This window comes from Mugil cephalus, chromosome 2, assembly GCF_022458985.1.
Source record: "Mugil cephalus isolate CIBA_MC_2020 chromosome 2, CIBA_Mcephalus_1.1, whole genome shotgun sequence".
NCBI lineage: Eukaryota > Metazoa > Chordata > Actinopteri > Mugiliformes > Mugilidae > Mugil > Mugil cephalus.
The window spans coordinates 1,584,413-1,605,639 of NC_061771.1; the positions used below are offsets into that span (position 1 = coordinate 1,584,413).

General features: G+C 40.9%; 1 protein-coding gene across 2 annotated transcripts in view; it reads right to left on the bottom strand.

The window, feature by feature from the left end:
- Positions 1-21,227, bottom strand: part of LOC125004773 (phospholipid phosphatase-related protein type 5-like) — a 46,540-nt gene that overhangs the window by 21,980 nt on the left and 3,333 nt on the right. For both annotated transcript variants that reach the window (XM_047579665.1, XM_047579666.1), the window contains exons 2-3: positions 19,778-19,888; positions 6,921-7,109 (exon numbers count right to left, since the gene is read on the bottom strand). In XM_047579665.1, coding sequence (XP_047435621.1) covers positions 6,921-7,109; positions 19,778-19,888 — 300 coding nt within the window. The remainder of the gene's footprint in view (positions 1-6,920; positions 7,110-19,777; positions 19,889-21,227) is intronic.

Here is a 21,227-nt window from a genome sequence, read left to right on the forward strand (position 1 = left end):
GATAAATGAGAACAGGAAAAGCCTAATTTGCTAAATATTAGCATAACAATAGCACCGTAAGGGAGGCTTTTTAATACATAAAACCTCTGCTCCTACAGGTTTCCCCCACAGCCTCCCAGAATTGTAATCTGAAAGTGGCTACACCTAAGATGAGAGCATGGAGACTAACCAATTTCCACTCCCACAAGTGTTTATAACACTCTATGTTTTTTTTTGTTTGTTTGTTTGTTTTTTTGTGATCCAATCAACAAGATTGGATTTTGTGATATCACTACATTTTACCACAGTAGGCAAGGTTGGCTTTGTGGTTACAGACAGTGTTCGAATTACAGGGGAGCTAAGGGGAACCAAGCTCCCCTGAAAAGGACACGAGCTCGCCTCAAAGCTGGCTTTGAGACATTTAGGGGAAGCTCTGAAATATTGTCCATTTTTGTGTCACAGGTTACAGACTTGGAATTTTCTGTACACTCGGGTTCCTGAAATAAATACAGTAAAACATGCCAGTGCGTGCTTAATCGCTGTCTCCGTTAATAAACACAATACGGTGGGCTATCAGCAAATAAATAAATAAACAAATAAACAAAAACAAAACAATGCGGTGTCTATAATCGTTAGATGATAAACAGTGTGTTTTATTCTGTATTTTTAAATGGCATGTGGATAAGGAGTCAGAATGTCCAAACGGAAACAACCAAGACTCGGATTTTTGGATTCACGAAACAAAGACATCTTTGAATGAAGACAACGAAGCACCAGTTACAGCTACCTCACCAGAGCTGCTAGTGGTTGCTGTTGCTGCTGCTGACAGTGATGGCTTCAAAGCGGCTTCGGCGCCAGACACCACCGGCACAGACACCGCAGCTACCTGCAGCAGTGAATCTAGCGACACAACATTACCTAGCACCTTGTTTGATTTATGAGACGTTATGTTGTTTCAGTACAATGGACAGCGTATGTTTGTTGCGTGTAGGTTGCGCTGACAGACCGGTGTATGTTTGTCTTTGGTGGTTATATGCAAGGACAGCAAACACATGAATAAATGTCTTTTGGTTGTAAGACAAAAGAGAATTTATGTGAAAGTGAGGTGATGTGTGTGAGACTGACCAGTAGCTGCGATTGACCGCACTGCCGCACTCTTCCTGTGTTTGTGTGCATGTGAAATATTTAGCAGAGGTACCACCGGAAAATAGAGCTCCCCCAAAAGTCACATTGTAATTTCAACAATGGTTACAGAGGTATCTTTCAAACAAACACCATCTTTAGTTACTCGCAGGTCTTAGTAAAAGCATATTTTCAACCTAAATGACTGATAACTGAGCACTGGCAGGGTGCTACATAGACACTAAATACTGGTAAATGTATCCAAGTGGTCTGCCTGTGGTGGAGCATCAAATCTGTTTGAAATATAACAGGATCATTTTCCCCAACTTGATTGACAGCACTAAGTTTAGAAAAGAAGGGCTGAACTGAACCCATGTTTTCAATGGTGCTGCCTACATCCAGACTGCCATGCATTTTGGTTTTGTTCATCCTTCCAAATGCTACTGGTCCAGTACAATGACAAATGGACGAATGGCTTCTGTGGTACTTGTTTTATCCTCAGGCTCGGGTCCTCTAACAGAGCTCTGGGAGTTTGAGGGTTCAGCGCAGTATCGTAGCTGTCCATAGGACTGTGCTATTCTGGACTGAGGCTTCAGGCGTTGTTCCTGGGATCTGTTGGAGCCACTCTCCCAGTTTGGGGTCACTGCCCTGAGTGCTCCTACTACCACGGACACCCCGCTAACCTTCCAGCTGCTCTGTCAACCCTTGGTACTTCTCAATCTTCCCGATCTCAAGAGCTCTCGCTTGGTAATCCTTGGCAGGACTGAATAATATGGTCAGTCTTTTTGGTCGGCCCCAGTCCCGTCTATCTGTCACATGGAGCTGCATTATGCATGGAAGTTCTTCTCAAGGTGTAACAGACAGCAGCAAAGAAGCTTGAAACAGCAAGCGGCAACTGAATGAAGAAACAAATGTTTCCTCTCCTTCTCCATCTTCATCCTTTAGCTTCTCTCTTGGGTTTTGTTTTGTTATGTTTTAGTCCTCTGTTTTCCCTCTACCTCTTGCTACATCTTGAATTGTCTCTGCTCTCAGAGCTCTCTCGCTTTGATTTCTCACACTGTTTGAGAGGCTTATATTTAGCAGCATTAGAACAGAGCTCTTAAGGGCAAAAGCGGTTAGCATTCTGCTTATGACCCACTTAAAAAAGGTGGAGAGATAAAATCACTCTTTGCATCACATCCTCTTGCTTGTGCTTGCAATAGTGTGTTTGCCTGACATAGTCAGCCGCCATGTGCTGTGAAGACTCATACTGTGCCACAAACATCTTAAGCCTGAAATTAGCATTTCATACTCTGATTGGTCACAGCTTAAATGTATCGATTGCATGTGGGTTGTGCTGTGCAATCAGCATACGCACACTGTCTCCAATACACAATATGTGCCCTCACGTGCACAAATTATTAAGAAATAGTTCAAAGAGCACTTAACCCTGCTCTTCCAGGTAGCTTAGTATGACAACTGGAATGGACCTTGAGATGAAATGTCACCTGCAACGTGTGCTATGTACATGTGCTTGTGTGTGTGTGTGTGTGTGTGTGTGTGTGTGTGTGTGTGCTTATGTGTGTGTGTGTGCATGCATATGTGTGTGTGAAGAGCAATTTACAGTGAAGAGTCGTAGAGTTTGCCTTTAGCCACTGACTAGTACTCAGATCCTTACACTATCACATACATTCACACCTGCTTCCATTTGCACACGGAAGCAGTTTTCAATGGCAGTGGAGGAGAGTATGTGCAAGAGTGTGTACGCCGTCATCCACCCACACATTTACCTTCACTGATGTACTAAAACAAGCAGCATTTTTTAAAAGTACCACACAAGTACATCTATCCTCCCCACCCTTTCGCTCTCTTGTGTGCATTACCAACATGTAGAGGTTCAGGTTGACATGAAAGAGAACTCTAAAAGTCATAAACAACAACAAGCATTTCCCAGCCAGTTTCAGCAACTTTTGGGGTCCATTGGAAACGTTTATGTTGTCCCTTGTGGTACTTGTATTGTGTTTTTGTATTTGTTGGTGTTGTGAATACTTGCATTATATTAGTATTCTTATCCATTATAATAATTATGAATGTACACTCACAAGCCACTTTATTAGGTACACCTTGCTAGTAAAAGGTTGGACCCCCTTTTGCCTTCAGAACTGCATTCATTATTTGTGGAATACTTTCAACAAGATGTTGGAAACATTCCTCAGAGATTTTGATCAATATTGACATGACGGCATCACACAGTTGCTGCAGATTTGTCGGCTGCACATCTATGATGCAAATCTGTCATTCCACCACATCGCAAATGCTATATTGAATTGAGATCTGGTGACTGTGGAGGCCTTTGGAGTACAGTGAACTCATTGTCATGTTCCAGAAACCAGTTTGAGGTGATATGAGCTTTGTGACATGGTGCATTATCCTGCTGGAAGTAGCCGCCAGGAGATGGGTACACTGTGGTCATAAAGGGATGGACATGGTCAGCAACAATACTCAGGTAGGCTGTGGCATTTAAACCATGCTCAGTTTGTACCAAGGGGCCCAAAGTGTGCCAAGAAAATATCCCAAACACCATTACACCACCATCACCAGCCTGAACCGTTGATACAAGGCAGGATGGATCCATGCTTTCATGTTGTTTACGCCAAATTCTGACCCTGCCGTCTGAATGTTGAATGTTGAATGTTGCCTGGCCTGAGGAGTCTCAATTTCAGAGACTCCTCAGGCCAGGCCACATTATCCAATCTTCTATTTTCCAGTTGTCACCAATGTCACCAATGGTGAGCCTGTGTGACCTGTAGTCTCAGTTTCCTGTTCTTAGCTGACAGGAGTGGCACCTGGTGTGGTCTTCTGCTGCTGTAGCCCATCTTCTTCAAGGTTGGACGTGTTGTGTGTTCAGAGATGGTATTCTACATTCCTTGGTTGTAACGAGTGGTTATTTGAGTAACTGTTGCCTTTGTATCATCTCAAACCAGTCTGCCCATTCTCCTCTGACCTCTCACATCAACAAGGCGTTTTCGTCCACACAACTGCCTCTCACTGGATATTTTCTCTTTTTCAAACCATTCTCTGTAAATCCTAGAGATGGTTGTGCATGAAAATCCCAGTAGATCAGCAGTTTCTGAAATACTCAGACCATCCCATCTGCCACCAACAACCATACCACGTTCAAAGTCACTTAAATCCCCTTTCTTCCCCATTCTGATGCTCGGTTTGAACTTCAGCAAGTTGTCTTGATCTCCCCTACATGCCTAAATGCATTGAATTGCAGCCATGTGATTGCTTGATTAGCTTTTTGTGTCAACAACAAGTACCTAAGTACCCCTAACAAAGTGGCATGTATATGCAATATAGGTTAATGTTTTACATCAAATGCAGCTAATAGAGGTGATTCAGGCTGACCTGAAGGGCTAGAACATGACTGTCATGATGATTTGGTGCTTGTGGGAGACAATAGGGGTGACTGTGGCTCAGTAGGTAAAGCGGTTAGCAGTTCGATCCCCGGAATGTGCCACGTGCAGAAGTGTCCAGTTTTTCCCAGTGTGTGGCACTAGTGTGTGAATGTGTGTGTGCTCGTGTGAGTGAATGGGTATGCGTCCATGACTGTAAAATCGCTGTACCAATAGGTAGAAAGCGCTATATAAAAGCAAGACCATTACCATATTGCTCAGACCTCATTATGTGACCTTGGTATAGGTTGTTATAGCATGTTTTTAGCAAAATTAATCCAACAAATTATCTCAGGAATTTATCAAAAATGGTGAACCAATAGATTAGATCACATTCAGAAACACTTTTCTTTATTCATAATTTCTGCAATGTCTACATCTGTGTTTACTTGCTAGCATTCTTGCAGTTTCACTGCTGCCTCAGTAGCCTCTTATCCAATAGTGGAAATACTTGACTACTGTGAGTATGCGTTCAGTGAGAAGTAATTTTAAAATCCAGAGTTATGTCTGTGACACTGTCTCATATAAATGCACATGACAGAACCAGTACATAAGTTTAATTTAGTTGTTTTGCTAAGGCCTTCCTATATACATGTTGAAACTGTCATTTCAGATCAGTGGTGACAGCTGTTATCTGAACAGTTTCTTCCTCTACAAAGTCAAATATTTCCTACTGTATATGTGATAAACTTAATGAGCAGTGACAATAACACGAGTACCTGCCATGAGTTGCAGGGGAGCACATTTGTATAGTAAATTTTAAACTAAAAGCATTCTCAAGATTCAATAATGTCCTCTGTGACTAGAGAGGATCTTGTCAGTTCTGAGATATCAACAGTAGTGGCAGTTCCCTGGTCATCCTTGTCAAAGTACAAGACTAAAACAAAGGCAACTAAGTAAATGCTTTTAGTGGCAGAGCGGCAGGTAGCAGGTAATAACCTTGGTGTTCCTGCGGGTCATAACTACAACTTTATAACATTAGAGTGAAGGCGTGGACTTGAGGTGACAAGTGCATTTTCATAAATCCTGTGGAGTTTTTGGCAAGTAACAAACTTATCTTGAGCTGTGACAGATACAATATTTTGTTGCAACAAATGTCCTCGCTGTCAGCTGACGAACTAGTCTGTGGAAGAAAAGTTAGATGAAAATCTGCCTTTTTTTGTTTCTGTAGAACGCCTCATGGGACAGAGTGCTATCTTGGAGCGAGCAAAAACACAGATGCTCTGACTTTTAAAAAAGCTGCCTCTCTTTCCAGGCAAAAACACGCCACCGTGCTCCCACTCTACACAGCTCACATGCCCTGCCCCCTGGAGCTTCCAACCATTGCGCTCGGCTCCAAGCAAGTAACTCAAATTAACAAACACACACCTATGCATCTGTCATTATGTTTTGGATTAAAATAAATACATTTAAAAATGAACATAATGAAAGGTCTCTGTAAGCACTGACTGTCCAAACTGTAAATAAATCACTTCCAACTGGTCAGACAAGCCTCGCTATACGACTATTGGCAGAATTCATATTTAGTTGCAATTATCAACATGAGTAAAACAGGCCCAAAACAGCAGCACATTATCCCAGCTTGCCTGTGCTTATATGTTATAGCTTACATGTGCATGTGCTTGTGATTATGTGTGGTTCACAGACAGATGTGTTGTAATGCCACTTAGTTGGGCAAGAAATAGACCAGCCCTGGGGTACAAGACAGAAGTTGTGGAGATAGAGCTTTGATGAAAATGTGAAGCTACGTTTCATTATGAATAATATCCCACTGTACTGATGAGGAAGTATGGCTGCTGTGTTAGAATACAGTATATTCCAGACTAATGATGCTCACACAAATGACTAGAGAGAAACATTGCTGATGAATATTGATGCTTGAATCATTCCATCATGACCTATAAATTGCAAATCTATACTGATGTTTAATTATTAAAGACATCCTTTTGCATTTTTGAGTCTTGGAAATAATAAAAGTGCTTCTTGTGCCCGAATAAGGAAACCATTCACAGCTGATGTTTTATTCTGTTCTAATGCCGTGCAGTCTTGAAATGAGGACAGACCTTCTGTACACTGTAGCTATCTCTGACTGCTCTGTGGAGGACAAATATAGTGTCCGTTGCCATGGTTATGACAGAGAACGCATCCACACAAACAGATCGGTGAGACCACGAGGATGCACACCTACACATAACCCCCCTTCCCCCTTCTTTCAATCCACAAATACCACGTGTAGATGAGGAGGAACTATGTGCGTGTGTCTGTCTCACATGTTATGCGTCCATGAATGTATTGTATCATGTCTGCTCGTGTAAGATATGTGTGTGCGTGCAATGAGCACCTGTGGAAGCATGCTTTGAGACAAGTTGAATACAGACTCACCGTCACAGTGGGGATGGCGGTGACGAGGGAGTAGACGAGGACAGGCGGCGCCTTGCTGTTGTCCTCTGGTCCTGGGTACGGCTTGGAGTAGGCTTTGTCAAAACAGAAGAAACCCTGAATGTGCACCGGGAATGTGTCTGTGTACTCAAAGTAGTACGCCAACAGAACGGTCCCTGCCATGATGACCAGCTGGAAATAAAACATATTGGTTCCAGGTTTAGGATTGGGTCCACAGGAGAGTGTCGGAGTTGGAAAAGAAAAGACAGATGGAAAAGTGGAGAATATTGAAACGGTTAAAAATAAAAAAGAGAGAGAGATTCTCCCTTCACAGAGCAAAATGATGGATGCCTCCGTAATGTGTAAAATGAATCAAGTGTGCGTGGAGAGATAGTGAGGAAAGAGGATGAGAGGGAGAGGGAAGGAGGGAGAGGGAAGGAGGGAGGTAGGGAGGGAGGGAAGTAAAGATAGAGACGGAGGGTGACAAACAAGGAGAAATACGGCTAGAGAGGAGGAAAGAGAGCAATGACAGATACACAGAGAGAGAGAGAGAGAGAGAGATCCCTTCAGCAGTGTGGGAGGGTAGAGAAACAAATGGAGACCGATCAAAGAAAATAACAGTGAATGGGGGAATAGAAGAAGAACTGAAGATGGATGGGGGGTGGGGATGGGGTTGAGACACAGATGGGAGAAAAGGATCTGAGCTCTTGAGAAGGAAAGGAGAAAAGAAAAAACTGGGAAGGAGACAAGAAGAACTGTGTGTAAGTGTGTGTGCATCCCTGCATAACTTTGTGCTATTCTGACATTAATGAAACTCCAGGTGTATGCAAAGCACAAGCCACATAGCGTAAAATATGACCTTCACAACTATTTAAAAAATAAATCTATATTAGCAATTCAAAGCAGACTGCATGTGAAGCAGAAAAAGGGGGGATGATGAATAGAGAAACGACTCACAAACATGGTATTCCACAAGAATGAGATGTATGCACAAATATGTTCATACCCTAGTAAACAATACATGAATGACAACAAAGTATATGTAAAAGAGAATCCCCTAACCCTGACAAGATTTATTTGCCCTCACATTTCAGAATGGCCTAAAACTGCAAGATAAAAGATAAATGCATGTTTAAATATAGCAAGCTGCTATTTAGTCAAACCACAATCTAAAGCATAAATGGTCTGAAAGATGAACTTCCATTGTATATGAAGGACACATTTATTGGGAGAAAAACACGAGGAGCCTCTACTGGCAGACTGAGCTGCTTTACAGCTCTAGGGAAGATAGGGAAGAAACAGCAGTTTGGCAGCTGTTGATAATAACTTCCTTTTCCTTGAACAGGTTACAGTACATATAGCATCATAAGTTTCACAAATATTACAAACACGTAAAACTGTATGGAAAAGCAGAGTTGTGTTTTTTTACAATGCAAGAGAGTCTTGGTCTGGATGTTTGGGTGACTAAGTTTTTGGTTATTCTAATAAAATCTATTTCCTTTTGTTGTTGTATGTGTTGTACTGCCATTTACGGGAGTGAATGTTTGCAAACTTAATGAAGTTCAATGAAGATTATCACATTTAAGTAAATAATAAAAATAAAAAACAGATTACAATAAAAAGCAATGAGTGGGATGGGTGGAGTAAAAAGATGTGTTTTTGAGTCTGGATTTGAAATGTATCAGTGTGCTGCAGTCCTCTGACCTCCACCCACCCTCCTACTTCCCCCCAGTCTTATCCACACCACTTCCAGGGTCACAATGTATGTGCAGTGCAGGTCACGGTGCAGTGAATGCTTCCTCAGTTCTGTCACTCTATCACTATGTGCCCTATCTTTGACTTGGCTCTGGGCTTTTGGTCACCTTTCCCCCCACTGATCACCTCTCCAGAGATCTGCACACAAACCCAGTGGACTCCCTTAATCCTGGGTAATGTGACTTGGAAAGCACAGGACCCTACACCCTACCAGTTCCTACCAGCACCACATGCCTCCCTCCCTCTGTCCATTATTCCACATCTTCAAATTTAGGATATGTACGTGCAAAAATAAGTTTTCTTTAATTAACCATTATAATAATTATGGATGTATGTGTAATATTGGTTGATGTTTTGCATTAAATGCAGCTAATAGAGGTGATTTAGGCTGACTTGAAAGAGCAGAACATGACTGTAATGATTTGGTGCTTGTGGGAGACAATAGGTGACTTGGCTCAGTAGGTAAAGCGGTTAGAGGTTCAATCCCTGGAATGTGTCACATGCCACAAAGTGTCCTTGAGCAAGATACTGAACCTCCAGTTGCTCCTGGTGTATGGTGTGTGAATGTGGGTGTGCTTGTGTGAGCAGGTAGATGTGTCTGGATGGGTCAACAAAACATTGGACTAAACTGAACAATACATTTGCCATAACCTTTATGGTGACGAAGGGTTTTTATTTTGACTTAAATCCCAGGGCACACAAAGAGATGAAGCAAAAAATACGCCACGACAAACAACCTAAATAATTGCTCCGGCTGGTGGGCTTGTTTTGCTATAACTATATCTTTGAGATTGCTGTTGGCTACACTGAATTCCTACAATCGGTGCTGGTTGTCTAGCAACCTCACTGTGATAAAAACAACTCCACATGTCACCTAGCAAGAGAATATTCCCCTCCACTTAACTCGTTGCCAGAGAGCAAATAAACATGCTTCTGAAATGATTAAAAATTTACTTTAATTTTACTGTTAAATGCAACTTCAACTAGATCCAGAACCTGCATGCTGTTTTTGTTTCATAAACCCTTTAACTGTAAGCCTCAAATATGGTGACCTATTTTTATTCCTGTTAATTATTATCTGTTTGTGCTTATTTTTATTTATTTATTTCAAATTAGACTTCAAGGGATGTGAAGGAGCCTCCATCTCACACTTACAGCAATAACAGGAAAGGTTTCACATTGGCAGATGGCTAAAAAGCTGACAAACCACTGAGAGAACGTCCTCCACCTTGTTTATCTTTTTCAGAAAGTGACAGAGTACCCATAGACTAATGCTATAGAGAGAGGAGCGGGATACTTGTTACACACTTTTCATCTTTATTAGTGAGCACTATAAAATGAACATATTAGAAAGATGGCGACCTAATTTAAACTCCTTTCATTACGCACCCAGCTCGGTTGTCTGAGGTGTTGCTGAGTAGGTTTCCTTTTCTTTTCTCTCAACAGTTGTTGAATTACTGTGGATTCCCTATGCGAACTGCAAAATTAAATAATTGATCTGTTCCCAATAGCTGTGTGCAAAATGACTTGAACCTGTTTATGCAAGACATCATTCTCTTTTTAGTGAAGGTTCCCCAGTGAAGAAAACATCATGAGGGAGGGACAATGTAGTCAGTGACATCATACTTCCCTTCAGGCTCTTAAAGCAAAATGAGGGACACAGAAAACAGTGCTAACACTGTAAAGTATATAGACCAAGAAAATCAAGCAGCTCATTCTTTCTTGTTTCATATTCCACATTTTTTCATGATTTTCATGTTTGTGGAACTTTGTGTATGTTTCTGTTATCTAGTGTGTGGGTGTGTTTCCATGTGCAGAGTGTGTTCGAGAATGTCTGTAGGCATGTGGGTGCATTCCCGTGTTTGAGGAGGAACTCTGACACAGGCGCACTGTGTTGAACATTTCTTTCTATCATCCATTCCTCTCTTCTTGCTGAGCTGCAGAAGGCTTGGGGGAGGAAGCGAGGGAGGGAGGTGTAGAAAGGTGGGAGGAAGGGAGCGAGGGATGTCTACAAGCACACATCAAAGCTTGAACATTCGAGGAGAAATGCAGAAATTAAGCGAATCATTGTGGCACCTACTTTCACTCTACATAAGCATTCAGTTGTCTGTGTTTATTGACTGTGTCCCTCTGAGCAATCACACTAAATGCTAGATAATACCAGAAGAAGAACAGGAGAAGACACAAGTTACTGTGTTGTAACCTGTGCCTATTGTTCAGTTGGGATTGTAGCATAATGTGTTTAGTATGACTACACTAAAATACTGTAGCATATGAATCTATATGTGCCAGTTTGTAAGTGCAGAAAATAAGAAAATACAGCTTTGCACACTAATGTAATATTTCATCTATCTTCCATCTCAAATAAAAAAATAACCAACCCCCTGAACACTGCATAAAGGTCAAAGCAACTTAAGGTTGATTTCTAATTAGCACAGAGGCACATCCTGCCCAAGTCACCTTGGAATATTAATTTACATAATGATTTCTGAAGTATCACATGCACAAACCACTGACACACCTAAGTTGCAAGGGCACTGTGGAGTCAGGGCACAAGTCATGTTCATTCATGACATTTGCACAGGATTGTTGCACAGCAGCTTCCTCAGGGTAAGCACTTCCTTTGAGTTTCACACTGAGACTATTTCTCAGGTGGTGAAAATGTATTTCTGCTTAGATGTCCTGAAAAGCCATTGTGCACTTACACCAACTGCGTTTAATAATAGGCGGTTTTCTTGTAATAATATGGAATGAGATTTCCTTGTTTTTGCAAGACAAGTAATAATCCATCACCTGTTGCTCCCACATAGAGGATAACTCAAAATGCTGGCCTTGCATGACCCTTTCAGTGTCTGTATTCATTTAATCAAAGTCTATTTCCCACAAAAAACAATGATTAAATTACTAGTACAGCTGTATCTGTAAGAGAAATATATCAAGGCAGTATATTCCAGTGGTATATTTTTCCTGTGCTGACCTGTTTAATCTATGAGCTCAGTCCAAATCAGTGACCATTTGGGAAATCTGGGCTGACAGATGGGCTGTTTTAATTAGATATGGTGATCTTTTACCACACGTGCTTAGCTATAAGGCCTGAGTCTGACTGATTAAATGACAAAACATTTTATCCGTGCACATCCTCCACAAAAACACACATACACACATTTCTGGTTGTTTTTGTTTGTTTTCAGAGTTGGGGCCCCCACTGGCAATATTATCCTCATCGTCTTTTGCTCTATATAATATGAATTGTTAATAAATAGTGTGGCACAGTAGCTCGGTAGACAGCAAGGAGGTCTGGGTTTGAGTCCAGCTCATGCCTTTCTGGATGGAGTTTGCATGTTCTCCCTGTGTCTGCATGTTAGCCCTGAGATAGGCTGGTGACCTGTCCACCCAATGACAGCTGGGACAGGCTCCAGCAACCACTGCGACCCTAGTGAGGATAACTGGTAGTAGAAGATGAGATGAGTTGAAAAATAAAAGAGTTTTATGATCTATCAGGTTTGGACATGTGTGGGCACCAAAAAGCTCGATGAGGTTTAGGTTTGGGTTAAAAAATAACTTTTGAGTGACTTCTGGTGCCTGGCATGTGTAAATGAGCAATGCGTAAGAAAAAAGACATGAGTGATTGAAAAAAGCAGGAAATGAATGATAATCTCTCTTCTTATGACCAATGTTTTGTTGACCCACTCATCTACTCAATGATACCACCTACCTTCCCTTTGCTTGCTGCATCATAATTGTTGACGACTGGATATGTTCATGTCATTGAGAATCAGTAGTCAACTTATGATGAACATTAGCAATGATTACCTGCAACAACTAAGTGTGTGGTTTCAGATTGATATGACATGACTGATATCCACATAATAAATCCAATAATGGTAAATCTCAAGCTACATCCTAATCTCGGTGTCAGTGAACAAGAAGAAGATCCTCTAGTAGCTGAATGGTTTAGCATTGTATGCTAATAAAATGTGATACAGATACTTACAAGTAAATAGGTGTTGAGATCACAGAGAGTATAAAGGAAATCAAAGCCAGTTCAGTAATGCAATGCTCAACAAATAATGACAATGAATCCCAGTTTGATGTAGATACTGCAATGTGTTTGTAAGGCAGTTTTAAAAATATAGCCCCCTTCTAGGTGACCCATTAAACTGAAAGAACTTTTCAGGCCATGCAATCAAGTTTTAACATACCTATGAATTTCAAATTGAGTAAAAGCAAGAAATCAGACACAATATGGACACACAGGGAAAGCATGTACCCTTAAAAGGCCTTTAATTAAAATATAGGAAAAATAAAATGTGACACTAGGAGTGCATTGTGGGTAGGAAAAGGGAAGGTGAAAATAGGATGGACATCGCTAATGTCTCCTGGTGGCACAGCTGTGAGCTCACACATAAGTGCTGCATGTCTACTCTTGGTCTGTGTGGAGCGGCCAGATGGCAGAAAAGTCAACAGATAAAGTCAAACATGTTTACACAGGGTGAGAATGTGTGGATGGAGGCTGGTGTTGAGATGACAGCGCCACACTGGGAGTCGAGGAATATCACACTGCTTAGGAAGAACTAGACACAGGCTGGTTCATTTGCTCTCAACATGAGTGATATGTTTCTGAATGAATTTAAATGAGTCCTAGAGAGCATGCAGACGGCTGTGTTGTGCATACCTAGATGCACCAGTACAATCTAATGCAAACCAATATAGATATTCCGCACAACACGTATTCTGCATTGGCCTTCCCCCAACCAGGATGTAAACTGGATGGATCATGAAGAAGCCGTGTCTCAGGTCATCCTCTAATGGCAGGGTTGGTGGTTCAATCCCTTGACCCTACACATACTGAAGTTTCCTTGGGCAAGACACCAAGTCATAAGCTGCTTCCAAATACTTTACCTTACCTAACTCTTCCTCCTTTGTAAATGTGTGAATGAGAAACATTTCTAAATCTTCTCTTTGTACTGCTAAATTTAGAAGAACACAACTCTGTCCACCAGAATGCATACTGCATGAACATGTTTCCATATGCTGACCATATGTTATTAAATTAATGTTTTAATGTGTTGACATTAATTATGATCAAATAAATAAATAAAACGACAAATTAATGACTTGAGCCAAAAAGCTGAGACCTTCTGTTTTAGTGTCAGGTTTTAGAAAAAAAAAAAAAAAAAAAAACTTCTAAATTAACATGAGATGAAGCTGCCACTCTTATCCTATTTTGTGTGATCCTGATGAACTCACCACTAAATATTTCACAGCAGATCATCAGATAGTTTAAGAAAAGGCTGACTTCAGTCTGCAAACACACACACACACATGCAGTTGCATACACTGCAGAGCACGGATATAATCCAAGCGCCACAGATTGTTAGCAAATAAATGGGCTTGACTGCCGCCTGGTGTCAATGGTTAGTATTACAACCCACTGAGTGCAAGATAGATGAGATAGCAAAGAATGGACACGCCAGAGGGTAAGCAATAGAGGGAGAGTGGGAAAAGATAAACAGACGAATAAAACAGTTAATGAGACATTAGTATATCACAGAATGTGGCAGGGCAAAGCCAAGCTTGCCACTGGGAAATAAAACTAAGCAGAGAGGATGGAAAACAACAGGGGAGAGGAGGTGCAAGAGGGTAAATGAGGATGTATGAGAGGCTGAAAGAGGCTGAAGTGGAGAGTAAGGTATAATACAAAAATGGAACAAGGCAAAGAAAGAGGATCAAAGCAGGCATTTATCTTTTGGGCACCCACAAGCCCTCCCCCTTCTCTCAGTCTCTCTCCTCTCAGTTTTTTTATTTGCCTGATTACAGGCTGTATTTTATCACCATGCCTTGTTAATCTTAAACTATTTTTCTCTTTCGTTATTTGTCAAAAACATAATTCTTTGGTTGCTTATAAACCCATGCACACCGTGTCTCTCCTTCTTGTTGCATTTCCCTCCATGTCTCGCAGTTGTCCTCACTGATAGAAGTCACCAAATCTGCTCACTCAAATGTACTTTGTCTCTCTGTATCTTCAAATGGATGCACACAGAGCTTCCTCGTGTCAGTGTATTTTTATTCATAAATAGCCAATTTAAATGTTCAATGCTACACACCGAAGAACAATCGCATAATTCCACGAAATTCCCAGATCTCACGCACACTTCCCCCCGCATCTTACAAACGGGGAGGAAGAAAAGCAAATTCTGGCTCAGGCAGACACAAACACAGTGATAGCACAAAACCCTACAGTGTAATTAAAGGTTGTTATTTCAAAATTCTGTACTCTTTCTGATTTTCTGAATCCCACATAGATAAGAAAGAGGTAAGAGCAGGGAAATAATATACTGGGACACAAGCAATCTTTCATTCATTCAAACATTCTGTTTCTGATTACATAATTGGAAATGCTGCAGCACAAATAGCTCTAACATGCATGATGATATGAACCTGTAGCATATCACGATCTATAGGGTCTCTCATCAACCCCACATTCCCCAAAGCGGTAACAGGTGAAGCAGCACGGCTAACAAGCAGTTCAAACATCCACATCCACCCAGAGTGCTGAGAAAGCCCAACGCGGCAGACAGGCAGGCAGGCAGGTGCTATTCATGGAGATAATGAGGGGGAAACTAGGGAGAGAATATTGTGAGGATGAACTGTTACTGGATGTATCTGCATGTTCAAGAGGGAGGGGACACATTGAAAGAATCTGTGGAAGCATGAAAAGGAGCATGAAAAGCTAATATCAGAAAATTAATCAGTGTGATATTGTAATGTGTTCAGGGATCTCATCACAACTGAATTATATTCCCTGCGGGGTGGGGTCGTCATCACAGCACAAGGAAAGCTGTCCAGAGCAAAGAAATATTTAGAAAAGAGTAAACATATGCAACAAATGCATTGCCTGGAGGTAGAATACACTGAGGCAGTGTTCATCCCAGCAGGGAATATGTATGAAGTAAACAAACTCAGAGAGGAAGATGCTTTGTCAAAGGCAACTGTGGGCCTGATGCATTGACAATGTGATTCATTACTACAACAACTTGTGCTGCAGAGCTTTGTGCACTTTAACTAAAATCATGAGACAATGCCAGAGGTTGTCTGTGCTCAGAATATGTAACACAAATCCCCAATAAGTAAGTTAAAGTTGATGCGTTTAGCAGCAAAACCAAGCGCCAAAAATCTCAATATGTTTGTTTGTATTTACAGATTTACTTAAATCTATCAGGCAGGCAATTTGTTGGAACATGTTCAATGCTAATTTGTTTTCTGAATGCAGACATCCAGCACACACATCATAAGGAGTTTAACAAGCTGCAGAATAGAACTAGAAAGAAAGGGATTTTAAGTGAAGAAGCTTAAAGTACTCCACTGATTTAGTGCTGTAAAACTATTAATGAAAATCATTGCAGCAGATTTTCTTTCTGTCTTTCTTGTGAAAAACATAACCCTTACAGTAGATTACCTACAATTCAAATTAACTGCAGACAATTCGGTCAGAGGTAGACCTCTTGGGGACACACAAGCTGTTTTGCATCTCCTAGCTAGAAGCAGCTAATGTAACCTCAACCCTCTGACCTAAAGCAAAGACAAGGTCTGACTCAGTGACTTCATTTCAGACAGTTTAGCACTTTTAACCATAGACTGAGGCTTAAGTGCAAACCACTGATCAACAGATGCAGGTTGTAAAAATTTCCTGGCTCCAGTATCAAAGCATCAAGTGTCCTTAAGTCTATCAAGAAATACTAAATCAATAGGTATTTTCCTAACATTATTATGATGTCTGTCACAATAACAAGGGAAATGATAAAAGGGAAGGTAGGTGGTAACACAATAAGAATGTATTTAGTCTCAAAGAGAGGTGTGTTGGACTTGATTGGTTGATCTGGAATGATGTATAAGCAGTACTCAGGTTCTCAATTAGATCCAACCTTCATTCCTCTCCACCTCCATGAACAACTGTGGTTACGTATCTGTAATCGTTATATATCTGTGCCAAACTATATTCAAAGAATGTTTTAAATTTTGTACATGCAAATATTGATTTTCAAGAAAGAATGGCTTGCGACCAGTATTTAAGAATATTTCCTAAGCGTTTATTTATAAAATACAATTTTCAGGTCTACAGTAGATGTGTAGATATGAAACATTACGTGGTCTGGTGCTCAGCATTCTGTTTATTTTCCAGAACTAGCTGCGCCACAGGAGGATGCAGCCAATGATGCGTGAGGAAGGAGAGGAGGAAGATCAGTTAGCCTGAGCTGGCAGCTGAGGACCAAGGCTGAAAAGCCTGGACACATGCTGCAGTGGTTGGCTGACATACATTAACCATACTTACATTACATCAATTAACCATTATTTAACTATTATTAACCATTATCACATCTTACTATGGTAATAGCTGACATCACACCACTACTCACTGGCTGCAAATTATAAGCTCAGTCAGCTCCACTCAAGCAGTCCACTTAGTCACCCTTATTTGAGTGCTTTCTAACTGAACTTCAGTGCAGCTCCTCACAGTAAACCCGTCTGGCCTAGATTACACTACACAGCCCTCCACCCAACCAGCAATGTCTAAAACAAGTCAGGAACCAGTCATATCGAAATGACTTTTTAAAGAGAATCCTTTGAAGCAGTGTCTCTGTTAGGCCCCAGACCAGCCTCTTGTGTGGCTTCGCAGCATGACAGCAGCAGTGAGGAGTGAAAGGAAGAGAGAGAGCAGCAGAAGACATAGAGGGAACGAAGAGGGAAGACAACTTATCTGCTTTCCATTGTGCTTTTTTTTATCTGATGCAGCTAAAAGTAAAATTTTGTAAAGTCTGTCTCGTTTGTAAGAAACTGATAAGTCCGGTTCTCACATTGCTACATCGCAGCGGAATAAGACGAGACATGGAGGAATGGAGTGGAGGGAGCAAACATGGAAACAGAACAGAGGGAAAGAGAGATGAAGTCAGATATGGAAGACAGGTTTTGAGATACAAATGAGGATTGAACCAACTGAGACTGACAGAGAAAAGAGAAAAAGGTTATTGTCATGCAGATAAAATGACAAGGGAGGTGGCAACTGAGAGAGCAGCAGACAGTGATAGACAGAGGGTGAGGTTGTGAGGAAGAAAAGATGGAATAGGAGAGGAAATCAGCTACAAGATCACAAGAGAGGAAAGGGAATAAGATTGGGCATTTGAATGAAAAAGAAGTGGGTAATGAGATGCTAATATAACAACAAAGGAAAGAATGCCCTCCGGGGGGAGCTATGCTACTGCAAGCTGCTTTAGTAGGAACACAGCAGAGGGGGGATTTAATTTTAAAATGTCCTTTATTAATCTACTGCAATGCACACATATTGATTCAGGTGCATATAGAGTGATTTCAGTCAATCTAGTGTCCTACTACCCCACCCCCGCAGCATTTTGTGTTACAAAAATGAGACCACCCCCGGAGATGGGCTATTGAAGAGACAAAATGGGAATAAATACCGTCTCCACGTTCACATCACCCTCTAGTCTGTTCTATGAAGTGAGCACAAAAATGAGGTGTGCTGAGGACAAAATTGATCCAGAGATCAAGCAAAGGGGAGAAATCATTGCACAAGAGGAGAAATACAGTAGAATAGGAACAAATGATAGAGACCCACAGGGAAACGTGGACATAAGTGTTGAGGAAAACTGAGACATTGTGTTAGCAGACATGCTTCTGAGTGGGAGGAGGAGGAGCTGAAGCCTTACAAGTAAAGGGAAATAATGGAGAGATCTGTGGTGCAAATGATATAATTACTCAAGGGAATGGGTACTGAAGAGGAGTGTTGCAGGGAACTTGTGTGAAAAGAGCGACTGGGCAGTGCTCAAGAGAGTGTCAAAGAGAATACTGGAGCAGGATAGGAGCACATCCGACAGATATAAGGCTAGGGATAATATAGACATACCATAAAAACATTAGAACGCTGGAAAGTCATTACAACAAGTCCCCTGATGATGCCATGAATGAGCAAGACCAGAGCACAATGCAAGAGAATAAAAGCAAGCTTATGGCCGCGCGTGCACCTGCAGGGATTGTGGGATATTCATGCTATTAAGAGATGCTGAGGTAACAGGGGTGTGTTGAAGAGTATTGTTATGTGGAAAGAGTACAGCACTCATGTGTTGGATAAGGCACAAAATGCAGATGGAAGAATTCATAGCATGATTTAAACAGGATGTTGGGACTTAGAACAGAGAAAGAGAAGTTGAAGGAAATCCGCCTGGAGATTCAGGTGAAGAGGTTGCACTGCAGGTGCGCTAAAAAAAGATTTAGTTTGCAATGGAGAAAAAAAAAATCTGAATAAATGACACCAGTGTTTCAGAATGTTGACTTAAGTTTGCTATGTTGTCAGAGGAACATCCATATCTATCCCCATGGGCTCTATCGTCTATTGCAAAAATTAATTCTCTACTCAACTTTCTGGAACAACATGTAACTGAACTATTTTCTTCAATGTATTTAAACTCATCCAATAATGCAACATCACAGTTTTAGACTTAATTCTTTTAAGCAGATATTAATGCCCCCAAAAAGCTAATTCAGCTCATTCTGCGATTACTACTGTATAGCTTTGAGGGCCTAGAGGCTTGGAGCTTGCTAGCAGTGGCACAGGCTAATTGGGTTTCCGTTCTTAATTAGGCCAATTAATTTCAGCTGATGGTATGAGCGCTCCACTGCACCATTTAAGGATTACAGCGAGAGAAGAAGAGACGTGGGAAGCGTTGGCGCTTACAAGTGAAAAAGTCAATCAAGAGGAGCAATTGTGATAGCTCCAGCCGAATGTTATCACCAAGTGATTCGGACTTGGTGACAATTTAATCAAATCACCTCTTTTGGGAGTCAGTGAATCAAAAACAATTGCCCACTCTCTGTTGTGAGAAACACACGGAAGGATGGAAGGAAGAGATACAGGTGAAAGAAGAGAAAGGCAGAAGATAATGAAATGTGATTTCATGTGTTCATTAGTTTGCTCTGTGTGACTTCTCAGAGGTTTAGGAAATCATCACAAATGCACAACTCAGTCTCCATTTCCAACAAAAAAAAGTTATTATTTTCCCTTGAATGATCTCTGTCTCAGCAGTCACACTCACCTCTACAAGGAGGAAGCAGGGTACGATGTAGGTGCTGGTTTTCTGCTGGTCTATGTCTGCAGGGAGACTCCTCATTGCCCTCCTCTGTGCCGCCTGCCGGCTGTCAATCATCTGTGGGGTCAGAGGTTATTGTGAAGCTTCACTTTGCTGGATTTGTTGAGTTTGCATGAGATGGTTGGTGTGAAAGACATTGCAGTAAATTAATATTGGCTCAATTTGCAAAATTGCATACCACAACATTAAAGTTCATGAAATATAAATGGTAGATGATATGCAAATATACGTGAGAAGCACTATAATGATTTCTAAATAGTTCAGTATTTTTAAGCTACTTAAGATATACTGAGCCAGCTAGATGTTTGGCTGTTGATAATATTCAGGTTGACAGACTTGGACTTTGTTTTACTTTGTGAGTCACAAAACAGTTTTCCAAGCCCCAAGCAGCACAAGAGTGCATGTAGTAGTCTGTTATATTCATTGCCTAAAATAAGGATTACGGTTTCATAGTCACAGCAAAGACTGAGATATTAGTTAACTGTAGAAATTTGAATGTTGTTGTGTTTCTCAACAATCCGCGATATTTGCTTAAGGAGCATTTAAACATTTAACTAATGCACAACCTCTATCAGGTCATGTATTTTTGGTAATAGTTGTATGTGTATTGCACTGGTGCTGCTCACGTTTAGGTGACACTGCTGTGCGTTTTAAGTACATATTGTCGACTGCATGTGATTACTTCCAATGACACAACAGTTGATGTGAGTAGCGTGTTCAATGTGCTGCCAAAACTCTCATCATGCCTCATAGAAAGTTGAATGAACAATTAAGCAGTTGTGAAAGGTAATTAGATGTATTTACACAAGAATTGTTGTTAATTGTAGTTAAGAAGTATCTACACTTTACTTGAATATTTTAATGCCGTAGTATAAAGTAAATTAATCATTTCTTTTTTTCTACATCAATCTACAATTAGTACCCCATAATCATAAAGTGAAAATAGAATTTCAGAAAGTTTTGCAAATTTATTAAAAAGTTAAAAACCTGAAATATCATATTTTTGGTAGCAATTACTGCCTCAAGCCATTTGGGGTATGGTACAAGAAGCTATTTACGGACTCTTTTTGTAAATGTATTAAAAAGGAAAACCTGAAATATAACATTGACATAGGTATTCAAATCCTTTGCAACCACACTTCTGTTCAGATCTTGTTGTTGTTGTTGAGATGTTTCTACACCTAGATTGGAGTCTACCTGTGGCAAATTATACTGATTGGATATGCCTTGGAAAGGAACACACCTCTTTATTAAAGGCCTCACAGGTGACAATGCATATCAGAGCAAAAGCTGATGCTCCCTCTGACTAAGCTCCAGACATCCTATGTGGAGATGGGACAAAGTTCCAGACAACCATTACTGCAGCCTTCCACCAATCTGGGCTGAGTGGCTAGAC